Here is a 27548-nt window from a genome sequence, read left to right as displayed (position 1 = left end):
TACTAATAAAGTTGGGGCATGTCGCCTTTTATTATTAGCACTCTTTTGGATATCTCAGCCATTTGAAAACCAATTTTCATCAAATAAACGTTGAAACCTTCTTAAAATTACATGCTCTCTCATGTTTCATAAGAGGCTTTTCACTATCTCACTTAGGAATGTTCAAAACATGAAACCCTACCTCAACCAGTACTGTACAGTCCCTTTAAGTATGTGATAACAACACATCCGTATATACAAGTCATGTTCATCTTTATGCAACACACCTATTTGTGGAAGAGATCAGCGTGGAGATTAGAGCTAAATGTAGTTTAGTGTGTCATTGTTGTTACCAAAAGTCTAACTAGTTCAAATGTGTTTGGGGATACTTGATTTTCCAACATTATATAATTAATTTTTCTGTTCCGCAACCTTTTATTTACTGGCATTATAAATCCATCAGTTATCCAGTTTAATGTGTTGCAGTGTTACATGTATGTGCAGAATTTTGGCTTGCCGGTTTCGGATTGCTGTTTTGCTGTTATTGTCGTTAACATTTGTCCTCTTTATCAGTCGTGATACAGTGCACTCCCGTTATAATGAACATGGTTGTTTTGAAATTCTCGTTACTATGTGAAAAGTTAGGGCCCAAAATAATCATCTATCATATATTCGTATGTTACTCTTCGGCTGTAAAACAAAATTTCAATGTAACAAAAGGAAAATGCCGGTCCAGAGGATGTTGGTATGATGGGAGTCACCTGTAGCTAAATGTTGACTAATGTAATTCATGACCTGATGCACAAAGAAATATACAGTCAGAAGATATTTTCCATTGATTTTACATGAGAGAATTTGACACCTGTATTGCAATAGATGACATGATGAAAATGTAATTGATCTGTGAAATATGTAGTCTAAGCTAAAGAACATGTGCATTAATGATATGCATCATATCAGCATACCTTTTAGGGGATCTAGAAAGCATATTTTGAGTAGGTTCCATTTTGCACTCACAAATGGCAGCTTACACATAAAATTTGTCCAAGTCTCCATCCTCATTATAGCTCATTGGAGGTGGAAGCCTTGCAAACTGATACTGAGGAATGTAGATGTTTTTCTCCATAATCAAATTTGAGCACTCCATTCGTGAAGATTGGGGAAACCAGGTGCCGTTATCTCATTACCTTGTTGTCAATCAACTAGCAAAGGAGTCGTGGTGTTTGACGTTGACACCTACGGTGTAATGACAGTGGGTGTGAATGATGATGTGATAGTTACTAGGGCCTGTCATAAGTAGATAGATTTCAATCATTAAATCACATATCTTTTACCTAGTTCAGCTTATTATATGTGTGTGTATTTCAGTTGATCATTTTCCAAAATTATGTTGATGCTGGATTAGAACAGACAGTTTAATGCATGTTTTTGTGAATACAGTTTTGGATGTCTCATTCTAAAGTGAGCTGTCAATGGTATAAAAACTAACCTGCTGTCCATTGCAAGTAAGCTAACACTTTGATACAGTTCCTATACCTCAAGAAAATGTAAATCTGCAGATATTAATTGCAGCCACGCTGGTTTTATCATGCCTGGTTACTCCACGAGCCAATGCCATGAGTGACTAGGCACTGCATATGGTAGTAATGCTGGTAAAGAGAGATGACTATGAAGGGATTAATGCAAAGCTGCCAACTATAAGTAAAATTTAGGAATTGTTGATAATTTCAGCATATATGTGACTACTGTTTTGGCTGCGTGAAATTCTGCATATCATTAGTTATTTTCTATAATAGATACTTTGTGCCTCTATGCAAAACAGCCCACTATTAGTAATTTTCATAAGAATGATTAGTAGATTGTACACAGACATGCTGGCAGCTATGTTATTAATGTATCTGTTCAATGATAGCACTTGATTCACATTGTTATATCTTGTCTCTCCCCTTTACCCCTTGCTCATTTCAAGCTGCTGGAGCTCTTTGACAGTGAGGACCCTAGAGAGAGAGATTTCCTCAAGACAGTGCTTCATCGAATCTACGGCAAGTTCCTTGGCCTCCGGGCATTCATCAGAAAACAGATCAACCACATATTCCTCAGGTAAGTTAACCCATACAGATCCTTTGTCCCCATGAAATTATTAAAAAAGACAGAAAGGGGTGGGGGGGGGGGTGGGGAAGGGGGAGTGGAAGAATACGGTGGGTAGAGGAAACGAATCAGGTATACTTTTATCAAATTTCCATGAGGAAGTTTGCTTATTTTAATCATGAGGAATTCAGTAATGACTATTGTATTCTTGGTGCTCTGCTGCTTTTACATGCCTTGCAAAGGACAGTTCTCTCTCCTATTATGTGATAATGTTAACTTGTCTCTCGTGGTGTATGTACAAACCTGTGATCTATTGTTTTGGCTGACACTCATTTAAAGACTCGGGAGGCGCAAGTGCTATTTTTATGTCCTGGATGGCTGGCCTAACATTCACCGACATTGCTTTGTGGACTTTGCTCCCTGATTGTTGTAAGACATTGCAGTCCTATGCATACTGGTTGTGATTGAGTGCTTCCTTTTGACATTACTGTCGGTCAGATTAAGTGTGTGACATGAGCTGTCAAGCAGTGTCTTATGAAAAGCAGTTAATTCCTTCTCCCTCCCAGGAGAAAGGAATCTAATGACAAAAGGCTTGATTGACAGGAATTCCATCCACTTGGCAGTTGTACAGATGGAAGTGTGTTCTGTCAATTTTTTGCAATTGCCCTTGCATTCTTTTCTTGCAAATTTTAGACTCATATACAAGTATTTAGTTCATTATAGCATGTGTGCAGAGCTGTTTACATTGCCATTGCACCACTACCGGTACATTAAACTGTCAGGTATTCATGGAGAAATCACCCTCTAGTAGAGATATTTGAATCGACGCAAGGAGAAAATCAGGGAAATTTTAGGGAAAATTCAACGGGATGTCAAAAGGTTGTGGCCATTTTGTTAAAATCATCTAACATGGATCCTCGTTACTCTTTGTAGAGTTGCGTTTGTTGCTTGCAAAGGACTGGTAGTATTCTGGTATTTCCTACACAAAGTACTGCTGGTTTTATGCCTCTTTGAGATTTAAAACAAAAACAACAAAAAAACCCTTACAATAAGTCTGCTCAAGATGTCTCTGGGAAATAATGTTCTGACACGTCCTACTAAATGGAAAATCAGGGAAATTCATGTTGTAGTCAGATTGTGGAAACAGAGCATGACAAGGGATTTTGTCCTACTTGCCTAAATGGACATTTGGGCAAGGGCCCCATGCTTACGACAAGCAGGCAAGTGAGTTTGTAGCACCCAGGAAAACATGTCTAAACAAATGGGCCATCTTTTTCATGTATATCAATATGTAAGGATGAGGGCTATCCCCAAGGTATGCCAGAAGTACATACAGTGATGGTAAGAATTAGAGAGGAAATACTATATTGGTGAATGGCAATCAAGGCAGAATTTTTACCGTACTAACAAGTCAACCATGTAAAGTACATCTTATTACAAGATAATTTCAAAGGAAAAAAACCCTAAAAACTTGTAAGTGTGAGAATACTGTCATAAGTGTACCTTTAGACGCTGTTGTTTCTTGTAACTTGTTTGAGAAATGTGTCAAGACCTGTTAAGATATTATGCAGTAGCTTGAGATTCAAGCAAGCTATGGTGACACAATTGTCATAACATCAGCTTTTATGATAGTATAGGAAGCATGAGTGATAGATCTGTGTCTAATAAGAGAAAGGATATCATAACAAAGCTTTTGCAGGCTATTCATCTGTTGTTGTAGATATCGTTACTTCACATCAGTAAAAATTCTTGCTCAAGATCACATCAATACTGAGTAAATGCAGCACAACAAAATGTGTCTTTCAGGATGGAGTCATGTTGAGCACACTTGCAGTTGTTATCATGTCAGTATTTTAGGGGGAAAAAAATGAGGCTGGAGTAGAACATTTGCAGTAATAACAACTGTGCTAGGATATTACCGGAACACAGCCCATGTAGCAAAGGAAACTGCTGGCATTGTCTGTGTGGCATTCACTCTCATAAGAGGTTTTAATTTTCAGTTTCACATGAATATGGATTGATAATGTCGTAATGCACAACTTTGTTTGTATGCCGTCCGACATGTAATTACGGGTGCCCAATTTAATCTGTAGTTTTTTGTTATATATCCCACACACTGTGCATGAGGGGTTGTGTGTAATTTACATGCTCATTTCATTGTGAGAGTGTCTGTTTGCTTTGAGCGGCCAGCAGATAATGAGTAGTGTTTTGGAACATGAACATGCGTGAAGGGGAAAAGGAAAAAATGAAGAAAATGTTTATAAGGGAAAAAATGAATGCCATATTGTGTTTTCTCTGTGTGTAGATTGCGCGAAGACATAGACTCGAAATGGATTAAGATCTTTGCCTCATTCTGTATCGTGCGTGACTGTGCACTCCATTAGTTATGTCTGTGTGTGGCTGTCCTTTCGAATGGTGCATGCAATTATAGAGATGTTAATGCATTGACAAATGAAGGGCAAGTGTAGGTTAATATGGTAAGTGACTTCATGAGTGTGGAGAAAGTCAAAGACTCCTTAATTACCTCAAAGGCCATGGGGTAGTAGACAGAAAATGACATCAACTACCAGCTTTATTAAGACAAACTACAATGGCAGTATGGGGTGGCTGATAGAGTATGGAGTGATGAGTTCAGAGCACTTTATGATCTCAACAAAGTAGTGTCTGGTGTCAAAACACAAAGCTCCTTTTCGTAGTGATGACAGGAAGAAAATGTGCACAAAACTGAGTCCTGCCTTTCGTTTTTAATATTGATGCTTGTTTCTCTATGCCTCAACCCTTACAATAACTTAGTGTTGTTATACTTTCAGTGAATAAACAATATAGATAAGTAAAATGTAAATAGATTGTAAAATGTTATGTATATGGTATGCACGAGGAGCCAGTGTAGGCATGCTATTGGGTGAGACATACATTTGTACATGCACACATTAGAACCTGAATACAGCTGTGTGAGTGCATCATGCCTTTATTTGCGCCTTGCAAGTGCTCATTCCAGTTGCCGAGTACAGTGCGCACATGCATGGTATAGAGATCAAATGTTGCTGAATTCCTGAAGGACTACGTGGTCGAGTACTGTAGCTTGAAGTTTCACCCTGCACACAGTGCAACTGGCCAGGTACAAGGAACTATCTGCCCATCAGGAAACCAGCTTATCTTCGGTGCTGTTGTTAGTGGTGACATTCGTTAATCACACAGCCACTCTGCTGTGTAGCTGCCATGAGGACTGAAAGCCCTTTGTAAACACCGTGTCAGCCCATGAACCCTACCCTGGGATTATATCTCTGTGCATTTTTCCCCCTATCTCATCTCTCTCATCCTGTCTTCTGCTGGGGGAAGGGGGAAACATTAGGGGAAGAAAGGCAGAAAGGCAGCCCTCAAAATTAGAATTTGAATGTGCGGTTGTAAGCCAGGTTTTCCTTTGGAAGTTGTACGAAAGGAATTTTTCTTGTCTGTTGACATCATGTGACATATTTTCCAAAGCAGTGCCTTAGGGTATAGAACATGTTTTAGAACTGGGCCAGTTTCATAATGCATTCAATTTTATGGATGGAGTGTTTTACTTTCAATCACTCAGCAACAAGCAATCCAGTGTTCGGGTTGTCAAGTGAGTTTCTGCATGTAGAATTCAGGAGTGGCTATTTTAGTATAATATCAGTCAATGCCACACAGGGGCATTGGCCAGGCACTATCTGCGGCCTGGCATAGCAAAATCATTTGAGATTGATTAAACTCAGTAGACAGTCTATATTTGAAATATTCTATTGTATCATCTCATTGTTATGATTGCCGGACCTGAGAAGCATTCTGCTGTCTGCAGCTGTTCAGTGAGTGATTGTATTCAATACTGACGTACACTTGTCTTCCTCCCACGCTGCATTTTGCTGATCATTGAGCAGTACAAATCGGCATGAAACAAACCAGTGCTTGTAATATTTTGACAATATCAGCGTAGAGTGCATAAGACATCTTCATAGATGTCTCCACCTTAGAAAAATTGAGTTGTGATGGCGTGCTTGTCTCCAAGCCTTCTTATTAACCTTGAATGGAAATATGTTACAACCCACTTATTTTTGTTTTCCCCCGAAGGGAAAGAGGATGGTTTCCAGAAGGGCCTAAATAGCACTTTGAGTCAATACTGAATGTGTCTGAGTGGATCTCTGACATAACTGTTTGCAGTGTATCTTTTATGGCATTCCTGCTGGCATTAGGTGAAATATATTGGCCGTATCCTTTGATGGGATTATGCAGAAAAACACACTGCCCGTTCAGTCTTCTGCATAGGCAGCAACGCATGACTCCCAGAGCATTTCAGTGATTTAAGTTTGTGGTGGTGTTGTTATTGCGAGGAGATCTCCAGACTAATCCCCTATTCTGTGTGGTGCGAACTGATGTAATGGTTAAGTGGTTGTGAAAGTAGTTCATGTGCGATGATCAGACTGGAGTGTGGTAGTTCAATAAGCCCTCTCCTCCCCTACCCCCCCCCCCCCCAACACACATCTCACCACATTCACTTTGTAATTGTATCAAAACTTCCATACATGTATATGTATTTGTCATGGATGGGGTATCTTCTGGATGGCTTATAGGCTTGTAAGCTCTCAAAGTTTCAACAGTTAGTTGGTCGACATGTAACAATGTATCACTGATATTAATCATCTAAGTAGCTTGCATGTTCATGTCCATTGCAGTGACACTATGGCTGCGTTTATCTAAAAAATTTGTGAGGCAGAATCATGATCCTAAACGCGTTTGAGGCATTTTCAGGGGTTAGATAAACGTAACCGTGGTTTCAAACGCGTTTAGGAAGGCCGTTTTGAAACGCCTCTCAAAGGGCGTTTTGAAACACGTTTGAGACCACGATCGCTGTTATGTGAGTAGATAAACGCAATGCCATTTTGAAACGCGTTTATATCTCAAGGTCAAATCCCAGCTGTTTCCGGTTGTGCTCTCTGCCCATTATTTGTGTGTGACTGATGAGGCAGGTTTGGTGGTATGAAGTTGACCTTTACTTCCCGGGTCAGACGGCGCAAAGCAGCTACGCAGTGACACCACTGGAATCACGATTGTATGATGGTTAGATAAACGCGGCTCCTCGAGAATCGCGTTTCAAACCACATTTACAAACACCGTTGCAAACGCGTTTGGAAACGTGATTCTCTCTCTCAAGTTAGGTAAACACAGCCTATGAATGATTGTCAATCTGTTCTAAACTCTTAACCAAATAAACATTTAATTTCAGTGCCCCATATGCCCATATAGGGCTTTTTACACTTGTAAATTTTTGCTTAGCCCCGGACCAACGGTGGGGCTAAGGGGGGGCCTTAGCCCCACCGTTGGTACGAGACTATCCTTAGCCCACTTTCTGTTTACACTCGTTTTTGCCAAAGTGGGCTAGCCCCACCGATAGTACGGTACTATCTGGCCCTGCAAAATAGCAGGGGTTAGCACCACAATTGCGGTGCCAAGCAAGTGAGTGTAAACAGAACGAAAAACTAATTCTGGGCTAAGCGATGGAGACGAAGTCCGACCCTCACTGACCAATCAGAAACGAGGTAATCAAGTGCTGCCGGTGCGTGCGTTTACGTGTACAGTACACAGCGTAATTATGAATATTCATGTGGTTTGGAAAGTCCGGGGCTAAGAAATACGAGTGTAAAAAGGTCAGTTTTCTCCTTAGCCCCGGAAAAGAGATAGTACGGGACTAATTGGCGAGTGTAAAAAGCTGAAAAAATTGGTACGGGACTAACGATAGTCCTGGGTCAGAGAAAGTCCGGGGTTAAGAAACACAAGTGTAAAAAGCCCTTATGATGCATCCCTGAGAAATGCCGATTGTCTCTTCGTGAGGAGAGGTTCCAACTATGTTAAAGAATATTTTCGGGAACATACACTCTAGAACTCTATGTTTAATATAGGGCTATGCAGACAGACATGGCAAGCATGAGCACATTAAAATGTATCACTTGGCAGTTATAGCAAAATGTCCTTCAGCCAGCTGCACAGGGAAGTATGCAAATGTGAGCAATATCACTGAACAGCCAAAGTTAAAGTCAGAAATCACACCCAGATCTCTTTTCTGAAGCTCATTTCCTCCAGGCTGTCCTGTGCTAACAAGAGGCTGGAACTTCTCTCACAGTGACTGCACATTGTTTGCTGTTGTGTGTGCAAATTAAACATATGGACTGGGCAAGGGTGTACACTTGATACGTCTCTCCATTCAAAGGCATTTGTTTATGAAATGCCTGACCAATAGTGCTTGGGATGCCTGCTTTCTCTGTTACCAACTAGCGGAAATGCAGAGCCATGCTCCTCATTTCTAATGGATCAGGTGCGTGATGTCAAGAGCAAATTTCTCAGTATCCACGGCAACCTCTCAATGAGCCTGTGCCACAACTTTGCGCGCCTGCAGTAAATGTTCTGCTCTCGACTGCTGTTCACTTGGATGGCTCTGCCATTCTTTGTTGCATGCACAAATCATGAAAACATTTCTTATGCGCTGGCAATTTACTCAGCATGCTGTGGGAGGAATGGCATTTGTGTTAAATATTTCTCTGAGGCCATTTTCTCGCCAGCACATAATTACTGAGTTTTGAAGCGCTGTCCACTGTGTCGGGAGAACTGATTGACGTCCTGTTGTTGCTTTCAGAATATCTAATCAGTAATGACCTTATCATATGTCTTCTCCTTGTCATGGGTCCATCAAAGGGAGAAATCAGAATGGAGTCAGCTGGGAGAGACTAACAACTCAGCTGCTGTGGGATCTCTCTCATATATAATTGAATTGTTGCTAAAATAGTGTAGACAGTTGATCTGGCAGTATGATGCATGAAATCTCCGCAGCTGATATGATAACATGTATTAAAATAAGCCCTCTTTGTTCCCCACCTATCTACTAGCTGAAATATGACAAGGTTAGATAGGGTATAGAATGGCTTAGAATCACTGCCAGATGGAACTCACCCCTTATAAAAGGCAGTCATACAAGCATGTTGGCTTTTCAGCTGTTTGTTAAAAAAAAAAATACCTTTTCATTTTAGAATATTGTGTACCACTCATTTGCTCTATACACTAGGTATCAGAAAATGGGTTGTGTGTGTGTGTTTGTGTGTGTAAAAATGTTTATAATTTTGACTTTGTCTTTGAAGATAAATGAGAATGTGATTTTAAGATGCATAGCCTTTGTTCAATCAAAGAGATTATGTTATTTGAGAAAAAGGGAAATTGTGTAATATTTAAAACACAACTCCATATCATGGTCAAGTTGACTTTTAAACAATGAAATTGAACTTATGGTATGTTGCATCAAAAGTGGACTAAAAATAATGTTGTGGAATTTTGAAGTTTAGTATTGATAGTGATACAAATAGGCCTACATGATTGATTATGATATTTGGTTCTGGGTGAATTTTTTCCTACCTAATGGCTTTTCGTTCACTACTTTCAGCCCAAACTTTTCAAAGTGTTTGGATTCTCAGTAAGACTATGCAATGTTTCTTCAGCTATTCAGAGGAAATTTTGCATGGGGTCCACTCATAGTCATAATGTCCAGTGACCTTAAAAAACCCACAAAAACGAACAAACATGGAAACGTGGCACATCTGTGAGTTGCTGTAGGCAGTGGTGAGCTTTGTCATGTGATTTTGTTCTCTTCATTCATTTCTTGGAATTGCATGTATATTCCATATCAAATATAACCTAGGATATTAAATTGTTTTCCTATTCCATTTCTGCATTCATTTCATTTTCCAGATTTATTTATGAAACAGAGCACTTCAATGGAGTTGGGGAATTATTAGAAATTCTCGGAAGGTGAGTATTCATCGGATGTGTGCTGATTTGTTATTTTGTAAAGTCAGAATAGAATCTAGCTGATTCAGTTTTGTATTTCTCTCGTTTCAATATTTGAATCTAATTTTGGATATAGTTGTATATTCCTTTCCAAAGTATTTCAAATTGTATTGATTTGAAAAGAAAGGAAATGTATAGTCCTGGAAGCCCAGCATGATATTTCATAAACTGAATGGCTATTATGTACGGCTTCTTTGCGTAGGTGGTTAGATTTTCTGTCATTAGTGGAGATGTACGTTGTATACATGTGTGTATAGCAGTGCCTGATGTCATACTGGAATGCTAATAAACCGACCGAAGAAGAGCCAGACACATGTGCTATCATGGCGAGGATTTGGTGAAGCTGGTGTCCCAGCGTAATGTAATGCAGAGGTCTAAAGATAGGGCAGTGGGTTCCAGGACAGGTGCAGGCAAAGAGCAAAGGTTTAATCTGGAGAGAGACTGCGTTCATACCAGTCCAAGGGCACGAAGGGGTAATGGCTATGCTCGGCCAAGACGGATTTGGGGGGGGGGGGATGGGGAAGGGGAGAGGGAGAGAGAGAATGTATGTGCTGTCTACGTATAGGGAGAGGACAGTGCAAAGGGAGAGGGGGTAAAAAAAGGGAATTCAGAGCAACGACTGGTAGAAGGCACGATTCATCACTTCGGAAAACGGACACCATTACGGGCTTACGCTTGTTGGGTGCATAATTGAATGAAGCTGCAGCACGGCAAGACTGTGCCAGTATGTGCACATAGTACTCGTTTTTGATTACACAGCTCACTTGCATTTCGTGAAGTGCACGCCAGGATGTGTATGCCCCCCATACACGCGCTGACTTGTTGACCACACAAAGCCAGCTCCGTGCGTGCCCCTGTGTTTTCTGATATTGTCTATCGGCATGCATCTCGGTTAGATGATGATGTATGCGGCAAGCTTAGTTGCAGTAGGGCAGTTCCTGGGAATGTAGGGATGTAGAGCTTCCCTCGTAGTCTAGCCAAACCATAAAAAAGCTGTGTTGAAATAATTGTACAGTTTATTTTAAAATGGAAATTTCTATTGTAACACGACTGAATTTTTCTTCCATTATATAATTCCATTTGATTTCAAGCCACTGAACCTCTGCATTAAACGAGAAGTGAAAATTGTAGATCATTCTGTACAGCAAGCATAAAATTGTTATATTTTAATGTCAGTTAGACAATTCATTCTAATGAATGTTTTCTTTTATGTAGTGAAAGCAGTGAAACAAAGGAAAGAGATTAATGCAAGTAAAATCTTGACTGTTGTGTCCAAAACAGTTATCCCACATGTTTTATTATGGGCCACAACTCAATCTTATCATCTTGGTAACCAGATTGTGACATTAACTCATGTAATGCTAGTGATATTGCATGAAGTGTCGCTAATTTTCTATGAAATATTTCCTGACTCTGCTGAAGCTATGCAAAGGATTTAGTAATATCTTCCAAACAGAGCAAGCTATTCCATTAAACCAAAGTCTGGAAAATTCTGTTTCAGGTCTTTTATGAATAAATCAGGTGGGTGGTTATTATGCAAGTGACACCACAAGACCATTAAATAACCAAGACAGCTACTTTTTGAGATGCCCATTGGATTTCATGGTAGATGATCATACAGGCGTTTAGCTGGTCATCTTTTCCTTGGTCTGAGCCTGCTCAAAAACTTTGCTAATCTATTTCTTTTAAAACAAGATTCTCCTTTTGGATTCCTGTTTACAGGAAATGACAAAAATTTGATTTTCATTTAGATATAGGCATTCAGAGATTGGTGTCCCCCCCCCCATATTTCATATATATGCATGTTAATGTGTATATTCTCAGATGTCTGTATGTATTTGATATTTCATGTTTGTTTTAATCTTCTTATATCAAAATATAGTAATTATTGAGGTTGAATTATTTTCTTGTAAACTTCTGTTTGCAGTCATGCATTGTAAAATCAGATGATGAAATCTGAACATGAAAATATATGCAGTACTAGATATTGCTTGTTTACCTTTGAATAACCCATAAAATGTTAATAAAGTACTTTTAATTGTATACATTGCTTACACCTTGGCATATTATGCCATCATTATGATACTGATAACTTGGTCAGGGTCTGTGTGATCATTATTAAAGCTGCTTATGGAATTCTGTGCTGTCATAATGAGATTATAATTTAATTTCCTAATGAAGGATCTGCGCTGCAGGGAACTATGAGGTTCTCTCTCCCATGCTTGTTGGTGGGTAGAAATAATCACGGTGAAATGCACTTAATGAAATTACTGATTTTGTAGAACAGTCATAGAGGGATTTCATGAAGATTTGCTATCATTTAAGAATGGTAAGTTTTCTTCAGTTCGAAGTACTTGCTCTTTCTAAGTGGGATATACTATAAAGATCATCAGTGCTTTGCACTTTTTTAGTGTCTGGTCTTCAGTAAATAAAATGTTTGTAATATTTCTACCCTGCAGGATGGTTTGTTATTTTGTATGCAAGTTGGTATTGATTATTGCATCATAAGGTTGCTATGCACACTTCAGTGGAGTGATATACAACGTAATAGATATCCTGATATATTTCCTAATGATTTCTGAATTTGATTTTCTGTTTTCTTTCCTTTTTTTTTTACGTCAGCATTATCAACGGGTTCGCACTGCCACTGAAAACAGAACACAAACAGTTCCTCATCAAGGTTCTCATCCCCTTACATAAAGTCAAATGTTTGGGTCTCTACCATGCACAGGTATGTGAAATTTAGAAGAAAATGGAAGCTGGACTAGAATGCCATATACCAGGCAACATTTTTAGATGCAAAGTGCAGTTAGTACTTGTGTCTTTGTACAGTGGTGCATGCAATATCTTGTTCTTTTATCACTTTTGCTAGTTGTACACTGTAGGCCTCTTCTTCTGGTATCACTGCTGCTGTTATTACTACTACTGTTACTACTACTACTACTTCTGCCGCTACTTCTACTTCTACTGCTTCTACTACTACTACTGCTGCTGCCACCACTTATCTACTACAGGTACTACTACTACACTACTACTACTATTACTACAACACTGCTACTACTACCACCACTAATACTACAGCTACTACCACGACTACTTGTACTTCTACTGCTACTTCTACAACTATCTGTACTTCTAAAATGTATAAATAATACAATTAGAACAGCTATATGACATTTCCCTTTCAATCAGTGTGCCTTTAGGGCAAATTCACTCAAGATTGATGTGGAAATCAGTGATTTGTGAAGTAAATGCAAAGTCTTATTCATTCCATCTCACTCTCATTGCCAGTCCTACATTGTATGTCAGGAGTGTTGTCTATACCTCTGTGTCTCAGCTGTATACCAATTGGCTGGCATATGTCAAGCTTTGTAGAAGCATTTAAATGACAGATGGATTTTTATACTTTGATACTAAATGATTGTAAGATATCTGCAGTTTGAGGGCCAGAGGCTGAAGGTCATGATATTGTATGCTGTTAAAGGGGTAAATAGACCCAGAACCTGATGAAAATGGACAGGCACTAGGATTTAACATGTGCACTTGTTACCTGTTGGAATAGGATTGATTGAATGTCAAAGGTCGTAGGTCATTTGAAGCAATACAACAGCAAATTGATAACAAAGCTGATAGAAATTAGTGTGTGTGATTCAAAGCTGTGCCAGAGGTTACATGTTTAAAAGGCCAGACAGTCTCTTCTATGCCACAATTTGATAGCTGGTATAGTGACTGCACTGTATGCATTGGTTTGAAGGGTCTCACGTGAAAGTGATCCACCACTCGGTGATCTCATGCCAGATTTTATGTTAGTCGTCCTGTTCTGAGTCACCCTTCACCACCTGCACCAGGGAGGCATGCCTGGTGACTTTGTCATCTATGGTTCGTATGTACTGATGCATCTGAGTGTCTCGGTTCTCACCTATAGAACCAAGTGGTTGAGGCCTTGGAGGAGAATGCTTCTTTGGAATCCTTATCAATTGTGGACTTTCTGGTCCAACCAAAATCTTTAATGTCAGTCTTGTCTTGTAATTTTTAGATATTTGTGCCCATGGTCATCTGTTATAGGAGGTGCACATCATGACATTTGATAACAAAAACAAAAAACAGACAAACCGTGGTAACTTGCATCATACATACATTTGTATTTCTTACACATATATACATATATCTATGAAGCAGTGGTAATTGATTTTGCCTTAAAATGTCCAAGTGAACATGTGAGAAAAGACTGCCATCAATTAACGATTGATTATGGGATGGCCATACATCATCCCCTACCAGGCATCCAATCTACACAGATTGATTTAAATGCAATGAGAGTACATCAAACAACCATGTGTGAGTTTCTGTCAGATTCGGGCAACAGATCAATAACCACATTGATGTTGCACTCTCCCAGCCTCTTAGTGAGATAGGTGCTTCACAGCTTGGCTGGGGGATGGCATAAATTTTCATTCACAGACCATTTTTTTTGCCTCAGGTTTAAACTTAAATCAAGTGATGAGTTTGTCAATGTAGTTATGCAAGGCCAAGTTCCACCTCCCCACTTTGTTGAAATTTTCAATTTCTGTAATACCAAATGAAATTCCCGGTGATCGCAACATGATTCAAGATGAAAATATGCATTTTGTTGCAGGCAAAAAGTTTCCATGTGTAAGGAAGAGATGAATTGCTGGTGGCCCAGAAATGATGAGACAAATTTGAGCTGGATTTAGATTATGCACTTCACTTTTGAGAATATAGGCCAGGGCTGTTGGTTCAATGCCTGAACATGCAAGGCAATAACACCTTCTGCACAAGCCTCTCAGCACCCCAGGGCAGATGGGGACCCAATCTGATTTCCAGTGGCACACGAGCAGAACGGGGTTTGTGCACATGTTGTGCGCAGATGAGATATAATGTATGACTCGGGGTAATTACTGCAAGATGTTCAGATCACTACCTTCACATTATCGGATGTTGGCTTTGGGGGGGATGTACAGTACATGTAGCTTTTCTCGCTGATGTGTGAACGCTGTTTGAAACTGATAATACTGTATGCTTCCCTTCGTTGAAGCTAATGGAAATGCATGGCATTTTACACTCCCCTTGTGTGGTTAGACCGTAAACCTTGCATGGATGCACACTCTTTGACCATGTGAGAGACTTGTGCTGTCACTTGTGCAGTTGTGGTGGATAAAGGAAACAGGGCGATAGAGATATAGATGCATGGATAGATGCGAGGATAGACGGATGGATGGGTAGATAGTAACATGGATGGGTGGATGATGGATAGACATATAGGCCTATCTAGATAGATAGATGGACAGAAATAATTAAGATAGAACGGAAGAAGAGATTTACAGAGAAAATAAGAAGGTTGAGAGTGGAAGAGCAACTGCTGAATGCTGATGGGCCTGCATGAGGAACAGTGAACTATGGCCACGCATATCTTGACATTTATCCGCGGACCCAAAGAGTGTATTGACTGTAGGGTAAAAGAATGAGGGCAGTTCAGTATCCTGGCTTTGTGCAGCCGCAAGCCTGGCATCCCTTGTCTAGCGTGAAGGCGGTGACAGCAAACTGAGGCTTAGTCCCAGGCAATCACTTTCCACGCTGACCCTACCTCCCACCCGTCCCCTTATGTAGATGCCACACCCTCCCCCCCCCCCCCCCCAAAAAAAAAGGAGAAGATAAAAGAGTAGTGCTAATGAAGATTTCTGTACCTTCAGTCACACATTGTAATTTCACTACTGACAGTGTGTGTGTTTTGATTGGAGAGACTGGTCAATCAAAGTGTGTGTAAGAGCCATGTATAAAGGAATTTGCAACATAGCAGAGTAGCTATTTAGGGTATTATAGCTGCATTAAGGGTAGGGTGGATGTCATTAGGCAAATAGAATTGCTTCAGCAGTCACTCTCCCTGCTTCCCTCAGTCCCAGAGGGGACTCCCATTATAATGGTACTGATGATGGTAATAATAATGATAATAATAATAATAATAATGGTAATGATAATGATAATGATAATAATAATAGTTATAATAATAATGATACTAATAATAATGATAATAATAATAATAATGATAATGATAATAATGATATAGTAATAATAGTAATAATAATGATAATATCATCTCATGTTCCTCTATACTGATGCTGAAAATGTTCATTGTCTTGGATGATACACCCATCGACTATTCTTGTAGTTTAGAATGGTAGATGAAGTGACTTAGCTGTGTAGCAGGCAAATGCTGGAGCCAACCTTCCCCAGTGCTGTACATTTGATGCGCTCTCCTAACGGAGTATGAGCTGCTGGAACCAGATCATGCAGTGAGAAAAGCATATTTGTTCAGAGGGCTCGTCTTTTTATGCTGAATACCAGCAGGGGTAAATGCATGGGAGCGTGCAAAGTCATTAATTGAATTGCCTGGGAACTCAAGAATGGAAAGCATTGCCAGATGGGGATATAGTCACAGTATTTCCTGGGAATATGTTCATTTTTAAATTTCGTATAAGTGCTTCATTTTGGTCTCTGATCATAAGACCAAGTGAAAGGAATTGTTTGAAATGTTCTGTGTGTATGCTAATGTCTCCATTTAAAAAAAAGGAAAAAAATCAAAGACAATTTTTCCCCATGACAGAATTTTGATGCCAGATGAAGACAGATGAAGTTTGATTAGTCTTGAGGCAAATGAGATTATGTTCTACTTTCCGCTGTATGTCTGTGTGGTTTAATGTGATGGTAGTCACTCTGTGTTGCAAGTTCTACTTCCTGTCGTATTTGACACATAGGCAGTGCACACGCTTACTCTGTGTGCTGGCACTTTGCAATCAGAGTCTTGCTAGCTACCGGTAATCCTTCTAGCATTTCATGTACACCTTTGTATTTACGACAAAGAAACCAAGTGCTTGTAACTTGAAGGGATAGAGAAATGTGGGTTGGTGTACACCCTACACAGAAGCACGCAGACACACATACAAAAAAGGTGCCTGACGTTGGCATTTCTCTGTGTATCCAGTATGATCTCATATTACTACCAGCATGTGCGTGTCGTTTGAGGCACATGCCCAAATCCTCAACTGGCTTCAGTCTGACAGCTTGAACTGTGCCAGGTAGGAAGTAATAATATAGGCAAGTGGTCAAATTTGAATGCCATTGAATGTTGATGTTTTGACTACACAGCAATATTTTGTCATCAACTACATAGATAGCTAGCAACAACTTTCAAAGCCAGATTAGCAATTTAGAAGAACATAATCAGATATCAATAATCAAACAACAGATTAATAACTGATTTTGGATATTGTGCTTTCCAAGTTATACATATGATGCTTTCATACCTTGATATCTTTTCAGAATGTTCAGGGATTTAATTGATTCTTATGAATAAGTATAATATCTTGAGGATTAGGCATATTTCATACCTTTGTCATAGACAGTGTTTAATTGCTTAATTCATCTTTAGTTGGAGGTAGTATGTATACAGGCAAGATTCATGGGATTTATTGTTTTGCCACTCACCACCTAGATGCTAGATTGAAAGAGATTGTAGATGCCTGTCCTTTGACACTGTACATAATGTGAGCAGTGAAAAGCTAAAATGACCCTTCACCTTTCTTCCCCAATGGTAAATCATGAGAGAGAACCTTGTCACACTTCAGACTGTTCCTAATGCAAGGGGTTGGGCAACATTCTTTCTGTCTGTCGACCATTATAGCACAGACTGTGCCGTTCTGAGCTACATGAATATTAGCCTTGCATGTGCTCTTTGAAGGCAATAATTGGCCAGTTGATTCTCTGCCTCTCTCAATTAAGACAGAGAAGCAGAAATGACTTTGTGACTTGAGGAGACCTCGCACCAAGTGTCTGCATCAGGTCACCAAAGTAATGGTCATGGACGGTGACGTTGATATATGATGCCGTTGTTGGCATACTGACTGTTTGCCAGTCTTCACTCGTTACGTGGACGGAATGGTGGCAGGAATTCGCCTCCGACATTAGTAGTCACACACTGAAGAAGCTTTCAGAGTGATTATTTAGACCATTGAAGTCCCACATTTTGGTCGTTTCAGGTGCAGGTGTTTACCTCTAGCTGTACTGCGCACTAATGATATGTGTGATGGCCCTCTATGTAAGGTTATTCACTTGGCATGTTGTCAAGGGATTATAACAATTATATTCATATAATTATTGTGCACACTGTTGTCCAGATTAAAAGTAGTTTCCCATTATGGCTTAGCATGTGAAGTGAGCTTTAAAAAAAAAAAAAAAAAAAAAACTTATCCTATCCAATATGGTATGAATGGAATCTGCAGTGAAAGGTCAGAGGTAAATGCTGACACTTGTTTGTGCAGTATGATAGCTTTGTGCATAAACATGGTCATACCTTGGTATGTCGCAGCCTCCTTGCCTATGCAGCTCAAAGCAGTAAATACTTCAAATGAAGCTTAACATCATTCATGAGGCTGTGGTAAATAAAAACGATGTATGGCACTCGCCTTCATCCCTTTTGTTTGTGTACTAGTAGCACAACAGCATGTTTAGCAGCTGGCAGGGGAGTTCAGTGTCACTGATTCGACTTACCCTGACCAGTATATTCATGCTCAACTTCAGTGATTGCCCTGTCCCTAGGGCCAACCACAAATAAGTCTACAGTTAACAAGAATTGTAGAAATTGCTGCAATTAAGCAGCTTGTCGTGGAAACCCAAATGTCTGAATGATCATGCCAGGAGTAGCTGGTATTTCTGTGTGTTGTAAATGGCACTCGTGATAAATTTTGCTCAGTTTGTATCCTGCTTTACCTTGGCATTTATCTCTACATGCAGTGTGTGCTGATACATGTATGTAGTGTTATTATGTGACACATACTCGTAAGTCTGCAATTGCACTGCTTCCCACATAATTCCGCATGGCCTTTCAGACTTTTCATATGGACAGCTGTTCTTGATTTCTATGTTCGTCTCCCCATTTAATGCCTTGTCTTTTTTATTTTTCTCTCAGCGATAGATTCTGACATTTAATTTTGAAAGCGGATCATTTATTTTCAGCTCTTTGTTTTGTTTCTTTCATCCTCAGCTGGCGTACTGTGTCGTGCAATTCCTGGAAAAGGATGCTGGGCTTACAGAGCAAGTAAGTAAACATCTGAACCAAGTTATGAAATGGTGATTTTTATCTCAATTGCTCTCATCTGTGCATAAATCCATACCAATTTAAGCGCGGAGACAAGACAATGAAATCATCAATAACTTTCTGTGTGTCTGTGCAGTCTGTAAATTTGCCCCTGGCATGACATCAATAAATCTGGGAGAATGGAAGCTGTACAAAAAATTGGAAGCTGAAGGACATATCATGATAGTTGATGACCCGTGTGCCTTGCATTTCTGCAGATGCTCTACCAGCATTGTAACTGACGCTTCATTGTGTAATGAGAAACAAGCAATGAATTATTCCTGCATGGTGTCATAGTGCTGGTACTTCACGAGATATTCCTGGTCGACAATGTGCAATGATATTAAAGCTGAAACAAAGCTCTCAGAAGCACTCAAAAATTCATTGCCACCATGTGGAATTTGCTTGTAATACATCAGAAGGGTCCATGAAGAAACTTACCTGGCTGTCACATTTTGCAAGGATGATGATTTGTTTTTAATAGAGTATTTTGAGATCAAAAAGTGTAGAGTAATTTTGATTGTAGTACTTGACTTTTATTCGAGAATTGCCCATCCTGTTCAGCATTGTGGGACTGTAGAACATTACGAGATGATCGATCATGCCCCTTTATTTCCCAACAAGCTGCATGTGATTCACTCAAGTGCAGAAGATTGCTGCTGCCCAATTTGTCGATTATCGATAATGGAATATGAAAAATTACATAGCAACCACAATTATGTAAGTTCTGAGATTGTGGACTTTGGGTGAACTTTATGGGCTAATACTTTGCATTTTTGCTGTTACCCAACTGAAATTGTGTTATTACAATGCTATTCCACACATTTCTTACGTGTACATGTACTTTTTGGAGCAAAAAATTGACAGATCTGCAGGCATTTGAGAACTATGTTTTGGCTATAAGTATGACATCCGTCAAGATCTGCCTGATGATGTGTAACGGCAGAATATATGGAGAGGATATGGACTGCAAGGTGGACCTACTGGATTTCATGAAATATGTGGAGGGGAAATAGAGACCCTGTTCAACTACCCTGTCACAAACTGTTTATTTGGTATTCAAGCCTGCACCAGTGTGGTCTTGTTTGTTAGACTATGTGATAATTAAGGAAACAATTTTCTGGCTAACTACGATGTATTGCCTACATCTATCGAAATTCAGTGCAGCTCTTGAAAGGAAGCCACCTTATGAAGGCTAGAAAACCAGACAAGACTCCCAATGTTGAAATTGTGCTGGTTGTTACACTCATGTCTGTAGGACATGCAAGGCCCCTTCCATCAAAATGTTTGATTCCTCTTTTCTTCTTTTTTTCTGTCTCTCCAGTTTTTCAGTGTCTACAAACAGCTAACATTTATGTGCATGCATTAAAAAAAAAATAATTCCAATCATCATGTATTAGAGCCCCCCCCCCCCCACTACATTGTGTACAAGTTATAAGCATTCTATGATAGTGAAAATATCTAAATGAGTTGTATCTACAAAATGTCAAATGTTCAGGAGAGCCAAAAAACATGATGGCCAAAGCACTGTAGCGAATGGGATAGCCTTTCATTTGATATGCTGTGGTGGCTTCATTTTTGGAATAAGACAGATGGGATTTGGACAGGACATCACTTAACCCGTTAATTGACCATTAATCAAAAAAGCCATTTTCACCAAAATTTCAGATACAAGGTCTTGTCACCACAGCGACGATATGCATTTTACACATAACAGACATTTCATGAAAAAAAGATAAAGCAATCACCCTGTGCAATTTAAACAGACATGTACTGATAACTGATGCATCCATTACCAAGTTTCCTTCACACCGGTTCTAACCAAGCCATCAATAAATAAACAGCACTGCTGTTGTAATATGAAATAAAAAGCCATGCATTTTCTTTCTGTGTTATGTACAGTTTGATATGCACAGATGTACCCTACACTACATATTTTAATGAGCAGTGTAAGTCCATCTCCAAATTAACGTACAATTTGTGGGAAAACAGAATAAAATCAAACAAGCACAAAGCTAGAAATATCTTTTAGGTACGACATGAATTTAGAGTTTAGCACATTTTTATCAAATAGTGACATTGCTTGCAATTATACACAGTGTATGTGCAAATTAAAGGAGAGGTAATGTTCATCATCTTCCATAGGTTTGACAGTCTTAGAATTTCATGGTTTCACATGGTTTCATGAAAAAACAATGTTGTTTGCACCCACATCTGCAAATTGGTGGAAGTGATGATCATCGCCTCCCATAGTTTTTGTTCACAAAATGTCATAAGAATTATGTCTTTTGTTGGTAGTTGAACTGCTACAACCCCTGTTTCCCTAAATATCATCGCGACACAAGTGCAAAACCACAATAACTTGACACAAAGGATACAGGACATCTGTTCCAATTTTATCCTTTTAAAAAGAAAGTTTGTTGAATATTTGTGTGCAAGTCTAGTAGAGACTTAGACTATTGACGTTGCCACCTCATATACTTTGCATACTGAGTAGTTGGCCGCAGTATCAGTATTTTGTGATAAGGTGTGAAACTTCAAGATCTAGTAACTTGTTTATTCTGCATCCAATTTCAATGAAAGCTTCACAAGTTTTTATTCTTCTTTTCAAGATTACCCTACTAATTCATATTTTATTATTGAGTACTACTGCTCTTTCAGTTGACACCATGAATATCCAGCCATGCTAGTTGGAGAAAGATACAGGCAAGACAGAACAAGAGAGAGAGATTGAGACATACACAGAGAAAAATTAAGGGTCATTGCTGCCTAATTGTATTTCACTCAACTGATGAAATGATTGTGCCACTTTTCCTTGGGGGTATTAGCATGACATAAGAGATGAAGTGTGCACTATGATATGTTTTCATATTCCATACGTAAATGACAGGCCAGGTCCATGGGAGAGATATGTTACCTGCCATTTCTTGTATTTCATATGTTTTTTACATGCAGACTATGATTTTGAAAATGTGTCATGGGAGATTAGATAGACGTGGTTGAACATCGGGTTTTCCGTGTTGAATTGTGTGTATTGCTGTCAATATCTGTATAGGCATTGCAGTTTTATGGGCAATCAATTATTATTAGATCAGTGGGGATAGTTAAAAGTGCTGAACCACTGCTTTTGATAACTTTGCACAGCTTTCAGTTAGTTTCACTCTGTCTGTGTCTGGCAGTTTCTATTGAAGCCCTGTAATTAAGTCTGAAATTAAAAGTAGAAAAATGTTAAGATGTCATCGGATGTTGAAAGTCAATCAGGTTTCTATGTGAGCAGTTTCGACAAATCTGTCAATAGCTCAACAAAGCTATTAACATTTTTAGTCTATTGTTTTTATTTTGTTATGGTTTTTGCCAATGTTTGTATATACCTTAGAAAAGGAATTCCTGTTGTTACTCATGATCACATGTACGTTTTCTTTGAAATTGTCACAAATATGTTCTGTTAATGTATTGTATATTATTTTTTGTTTATTCAATGGAAATGGAAATAAAGTTGAACTTGAAATATTGTATGTATTCACCCACTTTTCAAAAACACTTGCCTGTATTTATGTACACTGGACAAGTATTCACAAATATACTATAGTTTTGTCAGTTAATATTTTGGTTCTGCATTTGTGTGTCATGCATTGTTTCATGTAAGTTAACATGACTTTACTGACATCCTCAATTTCCAAGTATGAAGATATTTTTGCTCTTTGCTATTTGTACAAGGGTCTGTGAGATCAGACTCCTCCTTTTTTTTTTCTTTTTTGGGGGGAGGGGGTGGGGAAGCTAGTGAGAAATGGTCCCTGTACATTTAATGGACAGCATTCCTTCCCTCCTTTTAATATGGATCACAATTTTGAAAGAGAGGATTGCTTTCATCGAAAACAAATATTGAGGAGACATCAAACTGGCAACTAGCATCTCTCAGCTCTTTCAATATCATAAGTTTGATTTACTTGTTGTGGGGGGGGGGGGGGGAGGGGATATGTTCTATGCAGTTGACAGGTGTACGGTCCTTTCACTCCACCCCGTAGACCATTTGAGGCTCTTATGTAGGGGATGTCATTTATATCTTTCAAAGATTGATCCTTTTCATTTGAAACAACTAGTGTCAAACTCTCCTCTTGTTTGTACAGTTATTGTACTTCAACACACTTGTTACACGTTTGTCTCTCACAAGAAATATCTCAGTCGTAGTTAGTATATGCAGAATATTTAAGGATGATTGAAAGGTATCAGAGGTTGGTAAACTTGCAGTATTACCCATTCAGATTATCTAGTGTCTCAAGATGTTTCAATACCATTGACCGATAAAGTTCTTCAAGAATAGAATCTCTCACTTTATTAGATGTTATTGTTTGTTGAAATGATGAGTGAAGTTCATGTATTTCACAGCCGTTATTCCAGTTCTGCCATGTTTTGGTTTATATCTACTTTAATTATGACTACATACAGTTATCTGTAAAGCAGATGGCTCTAGATGTGAATCTGCTCTTTTTAAGTGTGCTACAATATGACATGTACAAAGTGTATCACTATAAAAAAGTAAGAGGGAAAAATACACAGTTGTGAATATTTAGCTGACACCTCTGTAGAGGACACAGATGCATTTATGATTCTTCCAGGTATCCGTGACTATTTTTACTCTCTCGTGCCAGCTGTCTTTTTATTTCAACTGATCTCAAATGGAAGTGGCTTTGACCTCACAAAGATTCCCGATTCCGAGCCCCGACGTGCATTATGCAGTGCTCGTTCAGACTGGAATACAAGCAGCAGAAGAATTGCAGCCATGCTGTGAAAACAGTTTATCAACCGGGTTTCAAGCTGCATGGTGCAAGCTAAGCTGAGAATGTGCCGGTGGCAATGAAGAAAATGCGTAATGAGATTAACAGCGTCCCTTCCGTCCAGGGCCTATGCACATTTGTACCTCTGTAGAAATGGTAGATAGTTATCTTTTCTTTGTTTTGATATTATTACATTTACAGTTTAGTGACTGTTGATGGATTCTACAAGAGTAGGGGCCCATTTGGCAATTATGAATTTGTAAGACTTCCTCCTTTGCGTAACATCTGAATAGTATTTTAATCTCATGCTCCTTGTGATGACATTTACAATGTAATATGGCCAGTTGTTAATCAATTCTAGTATCTGCTTATTTTTCTTGACTACAGGAGCCCTGTAATAATAAAAGCTATGGTACCCTTACCACAAATATTATAAAGTAGTGATAGTAATAATCATTATTATAATAATTATAACTTGATGATGATCACAATATTATATCACTACTACCATGATGACTTCAAATCTACAACCAAAAGAACTGTAATGATTTTTTTAATGGATCAGATATAAGTAGTTACTGGTAGTTTAATACAAGCTGGCTGTAACTAATTAGTCTTTCCTTAAAAGTTCACTCCTCAGTTGCAGGCAGTTTTGAAATTGATTTTTTTTTCCAGTCAAAGACACTTTCCTTTAAGATATCCTAGTTTACAATTGGATATGATTAGAAGATGATATAAATGAAGCATTCAATGTGTCTCCTTAGATTTTATTGTGGGTCATTCTCTCCATCTGAAACCTCTGTAATGCTAATATGTAGCTGCCATGCCTTGAAGTTTTCCTTTCAAATGTATGCAAACACACACAATCATTAATTTGGGGATTGTGTTCACACAAGAATGCAAGCAAAAATTCAATTCAGTTTGATGCTCATATATATATCTTATATTGTGCAGATAATAAGGATATTATATTTTGATAGACAAATATTGATGTATCTCCACTGTGATCTAGTGTGCCTTCAGTGCTGATAGCCTTTCCTTCTCTATCTTCTTTCTTCTCCTCCTCCTCCTCCTCCTCCTCGCAGGCATTTATCCCATACCTGATTTAAAATTCTCTGCAGGAGAGACCAAAATGACGTTACTTGGTTGAGGATAGAAGTAAACACAATCTAGCTTTATTGCATGTAGGCTGGTCTAGTCTCCCTGTAACACTGACGGTGGTGTGACGTAAGCTGGTACGACCATTCTTGACATTTAGGATAGAAATTACAGAAAGATGAGCAGTAGCCCTTCTGTTTTGAGTGGGGTATCTGAGGAAGTTGTGTGGTTGAAGAAGAGTGCACAGCCACTCTGCATCCACGCAGAGACCGACACGGGCTCCTACGTGGCGCACACCACACACACACTTCTTGTGCATGCAGTACTCAATTTGCAGACAATTAAAGATAAATGCACATGTGTAGTTGCAGGACGGGTTACCCATGCGCACCTGCGTTACCTGCGTGGCAGGCAAACTACGGGTGTATCACCAGGGCTGCGTCTCCCTGACGCGTTCATGGCGCACACATCTTGTGTGTCTGTCCAATTAGTATCCACATGCTGCAGCCCTGCCGGTGTTATTGCATTCACGATTCAAGCAGAGAATCAATACTTCGGCTGCACAGATTTCTGTCAAGTGCGGCCATGCCAGGGCTCAGCTTAGCAAGCTAGGCACTTGTTGTTGTGATACTGGGGGTGCAAAAAACACAAAATGATTTGTGCCGACAACCAGGGCAATTTCCTAATCCTTATGATTTGATGGAGGAGAATATTTTATGGGAAGTAGAAACAAAAAAGGAATTGACTTGTGCCAACTTGAATTTTATGAGATGATTGTATTCGAAGAAATGCGTGCAATATGTTTTATCTAGGCACTCATGTTCTTGCCAATAACGTAGGCAACTCAAGAGGGGAGGGGGATGCATTGGGGTGAAATAATTCTGGACAGAGAATGTTCAGAAAAATGTTATTGAAAGGCCACAGCAATGATTGAACATGTTAGCTGTTGTTCTTGCAATTGTTATCAGTGTCTTCAATATTATAGGTGGCTATATTGATATTATTTTTATCTGACCGCAAAGTCGCACTAATTGGCATCTACGTTTTAAATGGTATGAACATTGGTAAATGATTAGAATTGGAAGAAGGTTTTTCCACTTGACCAGGAGAAGTCAGAATGGAAGTCTTGAAAAGTTCATTGATCCCAGAAGTGATGAGTAATCTCTCTCACACTTGGCAAATCAATTGACTTGTGGTTGTCACACAGCATGAACTTACCCAACAAACCAAATGACAAATGGCAGTTATATTTTGTAAATGGCATTCCTGTGTCATATTCATTGTGTGCACCACTTCCAGGCTTTGTTTTGCGTGGATGCAGGATATAAAACAAATATGGGCCACATCAAAGCTAGTCATTGCTTGACATCGCACTGCCCTGGATGATGTGGAGATGAGTTGCCTAGGGCATTGTAGAGTCAGCCAGTGTACATTGGCCCATATGTTTGTATACCTTATTTCCCTGCATGTAAGCCATACCCCCCTCCCCCTTTGAGATATTCAAAGGCAAACATTTTCTCATGTGGCATCACCCAGTGACATATGGTACATTGTATGTTATCAGTGCCCGTTTGCATAATAGACTTAACTGTGGCAGTATCTACGGATATTACAGCATGCAGAAATAAAAAATAAAAAAAGCTGACTGGCTTTTGATGTGGTAGTTGTCATTGCATTTAATGTGATCCCTCTTGAAGTAAATGTTTGATATAGTAGGTACCATGTGTTGTATGTTGTCAAACAGAACACTATTTGCACTCTAATCACACAAATTAAGAGGTTCAAAATTGTCCGGCACAGGAATTGTGAAGAAAGGAGGGGGAGGGGGACAGTATGTGATTAAACTTAGCCACTGGTATGTTGCCATGCTAGTTAATCAGGCAGATGTGTGTGCGTAAGATGCATACCATTATCTGAAGTTATGATAAATTACACTGCAAAGTTTGTCAGAATATTTCTGTGAAACTTAGTCCTGTCCCTGATGAGACATGCTTTATGATGTCCCAAGCATTTTTTTTTTTGTTCTCTCCATGTTCTCTCCCACAAGTACCCAGAACAGTTTAACTGCATATTAGCATCATATCAATCTTCTCAATTCTGAATATTCAGAGAGCCAGCAATGAATTCATAATAGCACCAGCAGCCTGCAAATGATAGTATGTGCTTATTGAAAAGTATTAGGTGTAAGATTATGACAGCAGCGAAGAAAATTAGACAGAACATATTCTCTTTATATTTGTTAGTCACAAATCTGTTTCTTGGGAAAAATATACTACAAACACTACTATGCAGCAGCAACCAGGTATATTGTAAGATTTGTTGCGGTCTTTGATTCATCTTGTTTGCCTATTCCTTCGTGATGCATATCATTGCATAGTTGTGAAAGAGAACCTCCTGAAATATTTTCTATTTGTGCATCTTGTCATGTCTGTACGGCCATGAGGTCATTATGATTATGATCAGTACATTTTGTTTGGAAGAGTCAGTGATCCATCCAGCCTCTTACTATCTGGCAGTGTTCAGTGCCTGAATACGCTGCTTCCCAGTTTAGCAACGAACTCTTCCATGCACCCCATCAGCGGATTTGCGGTGGCGTCGCACAGTGAAGA

At 39.1% G+C, this 27548-nt stretch overlaps 1 protein-coding gene across 1 annotated transcript in view; it reads left to right on the top strand.

The window, feature by feature from the left end:
• LOC139715305 (serine/threonine-protein phosphatase 2A 56 kDa regulatory subunit epsilon isoform-like) overlaps positions 1-27548 on the top strand; it is an 82906-nt gene that overhangs the window by 34949 nt on the left and 20409 nt on the right. Inside the window, exons 5-8 of the mRNA XM_071626885.1 lie at positions 1949-2079; positions 9817-9876; positions 12538-12646; positions 18974-19027. Of these exons, the coding sequence (XP_071482986.1) occupies positions 1949-2079; positions 9817-9876; positions 12538-12646; positions 18974-19027 (354 nt within the window). The remainder of the gene's footprint in view (positions 1-1948; positions 2080-9816; positions 9877-12537; positions 12647-18973; positions 19028-27548) is intronic.

This window comes from Diadema antillarum, unplaced genomic scaffold (assembly GCF_040938485.1).
Source record: "Diadema antillarum isolate AM-2024a unplaced genomic scaffold, OU_Dant_1.0 scf00000046, whole genome shotgun sequence".
In the NCBI taxonomy this organism is placed as follows: domain Eukaryota; kingdom Metazoa; phylum Echinodermata; class Echinoidea; order Diadematoida; family Diadematidae; genus Diadema; species Diadema antillarum.
Note: the sequence above shows the minus strand (reverse complement) of the source record. Positions and strands in the feature narration are given on the sequence as shown.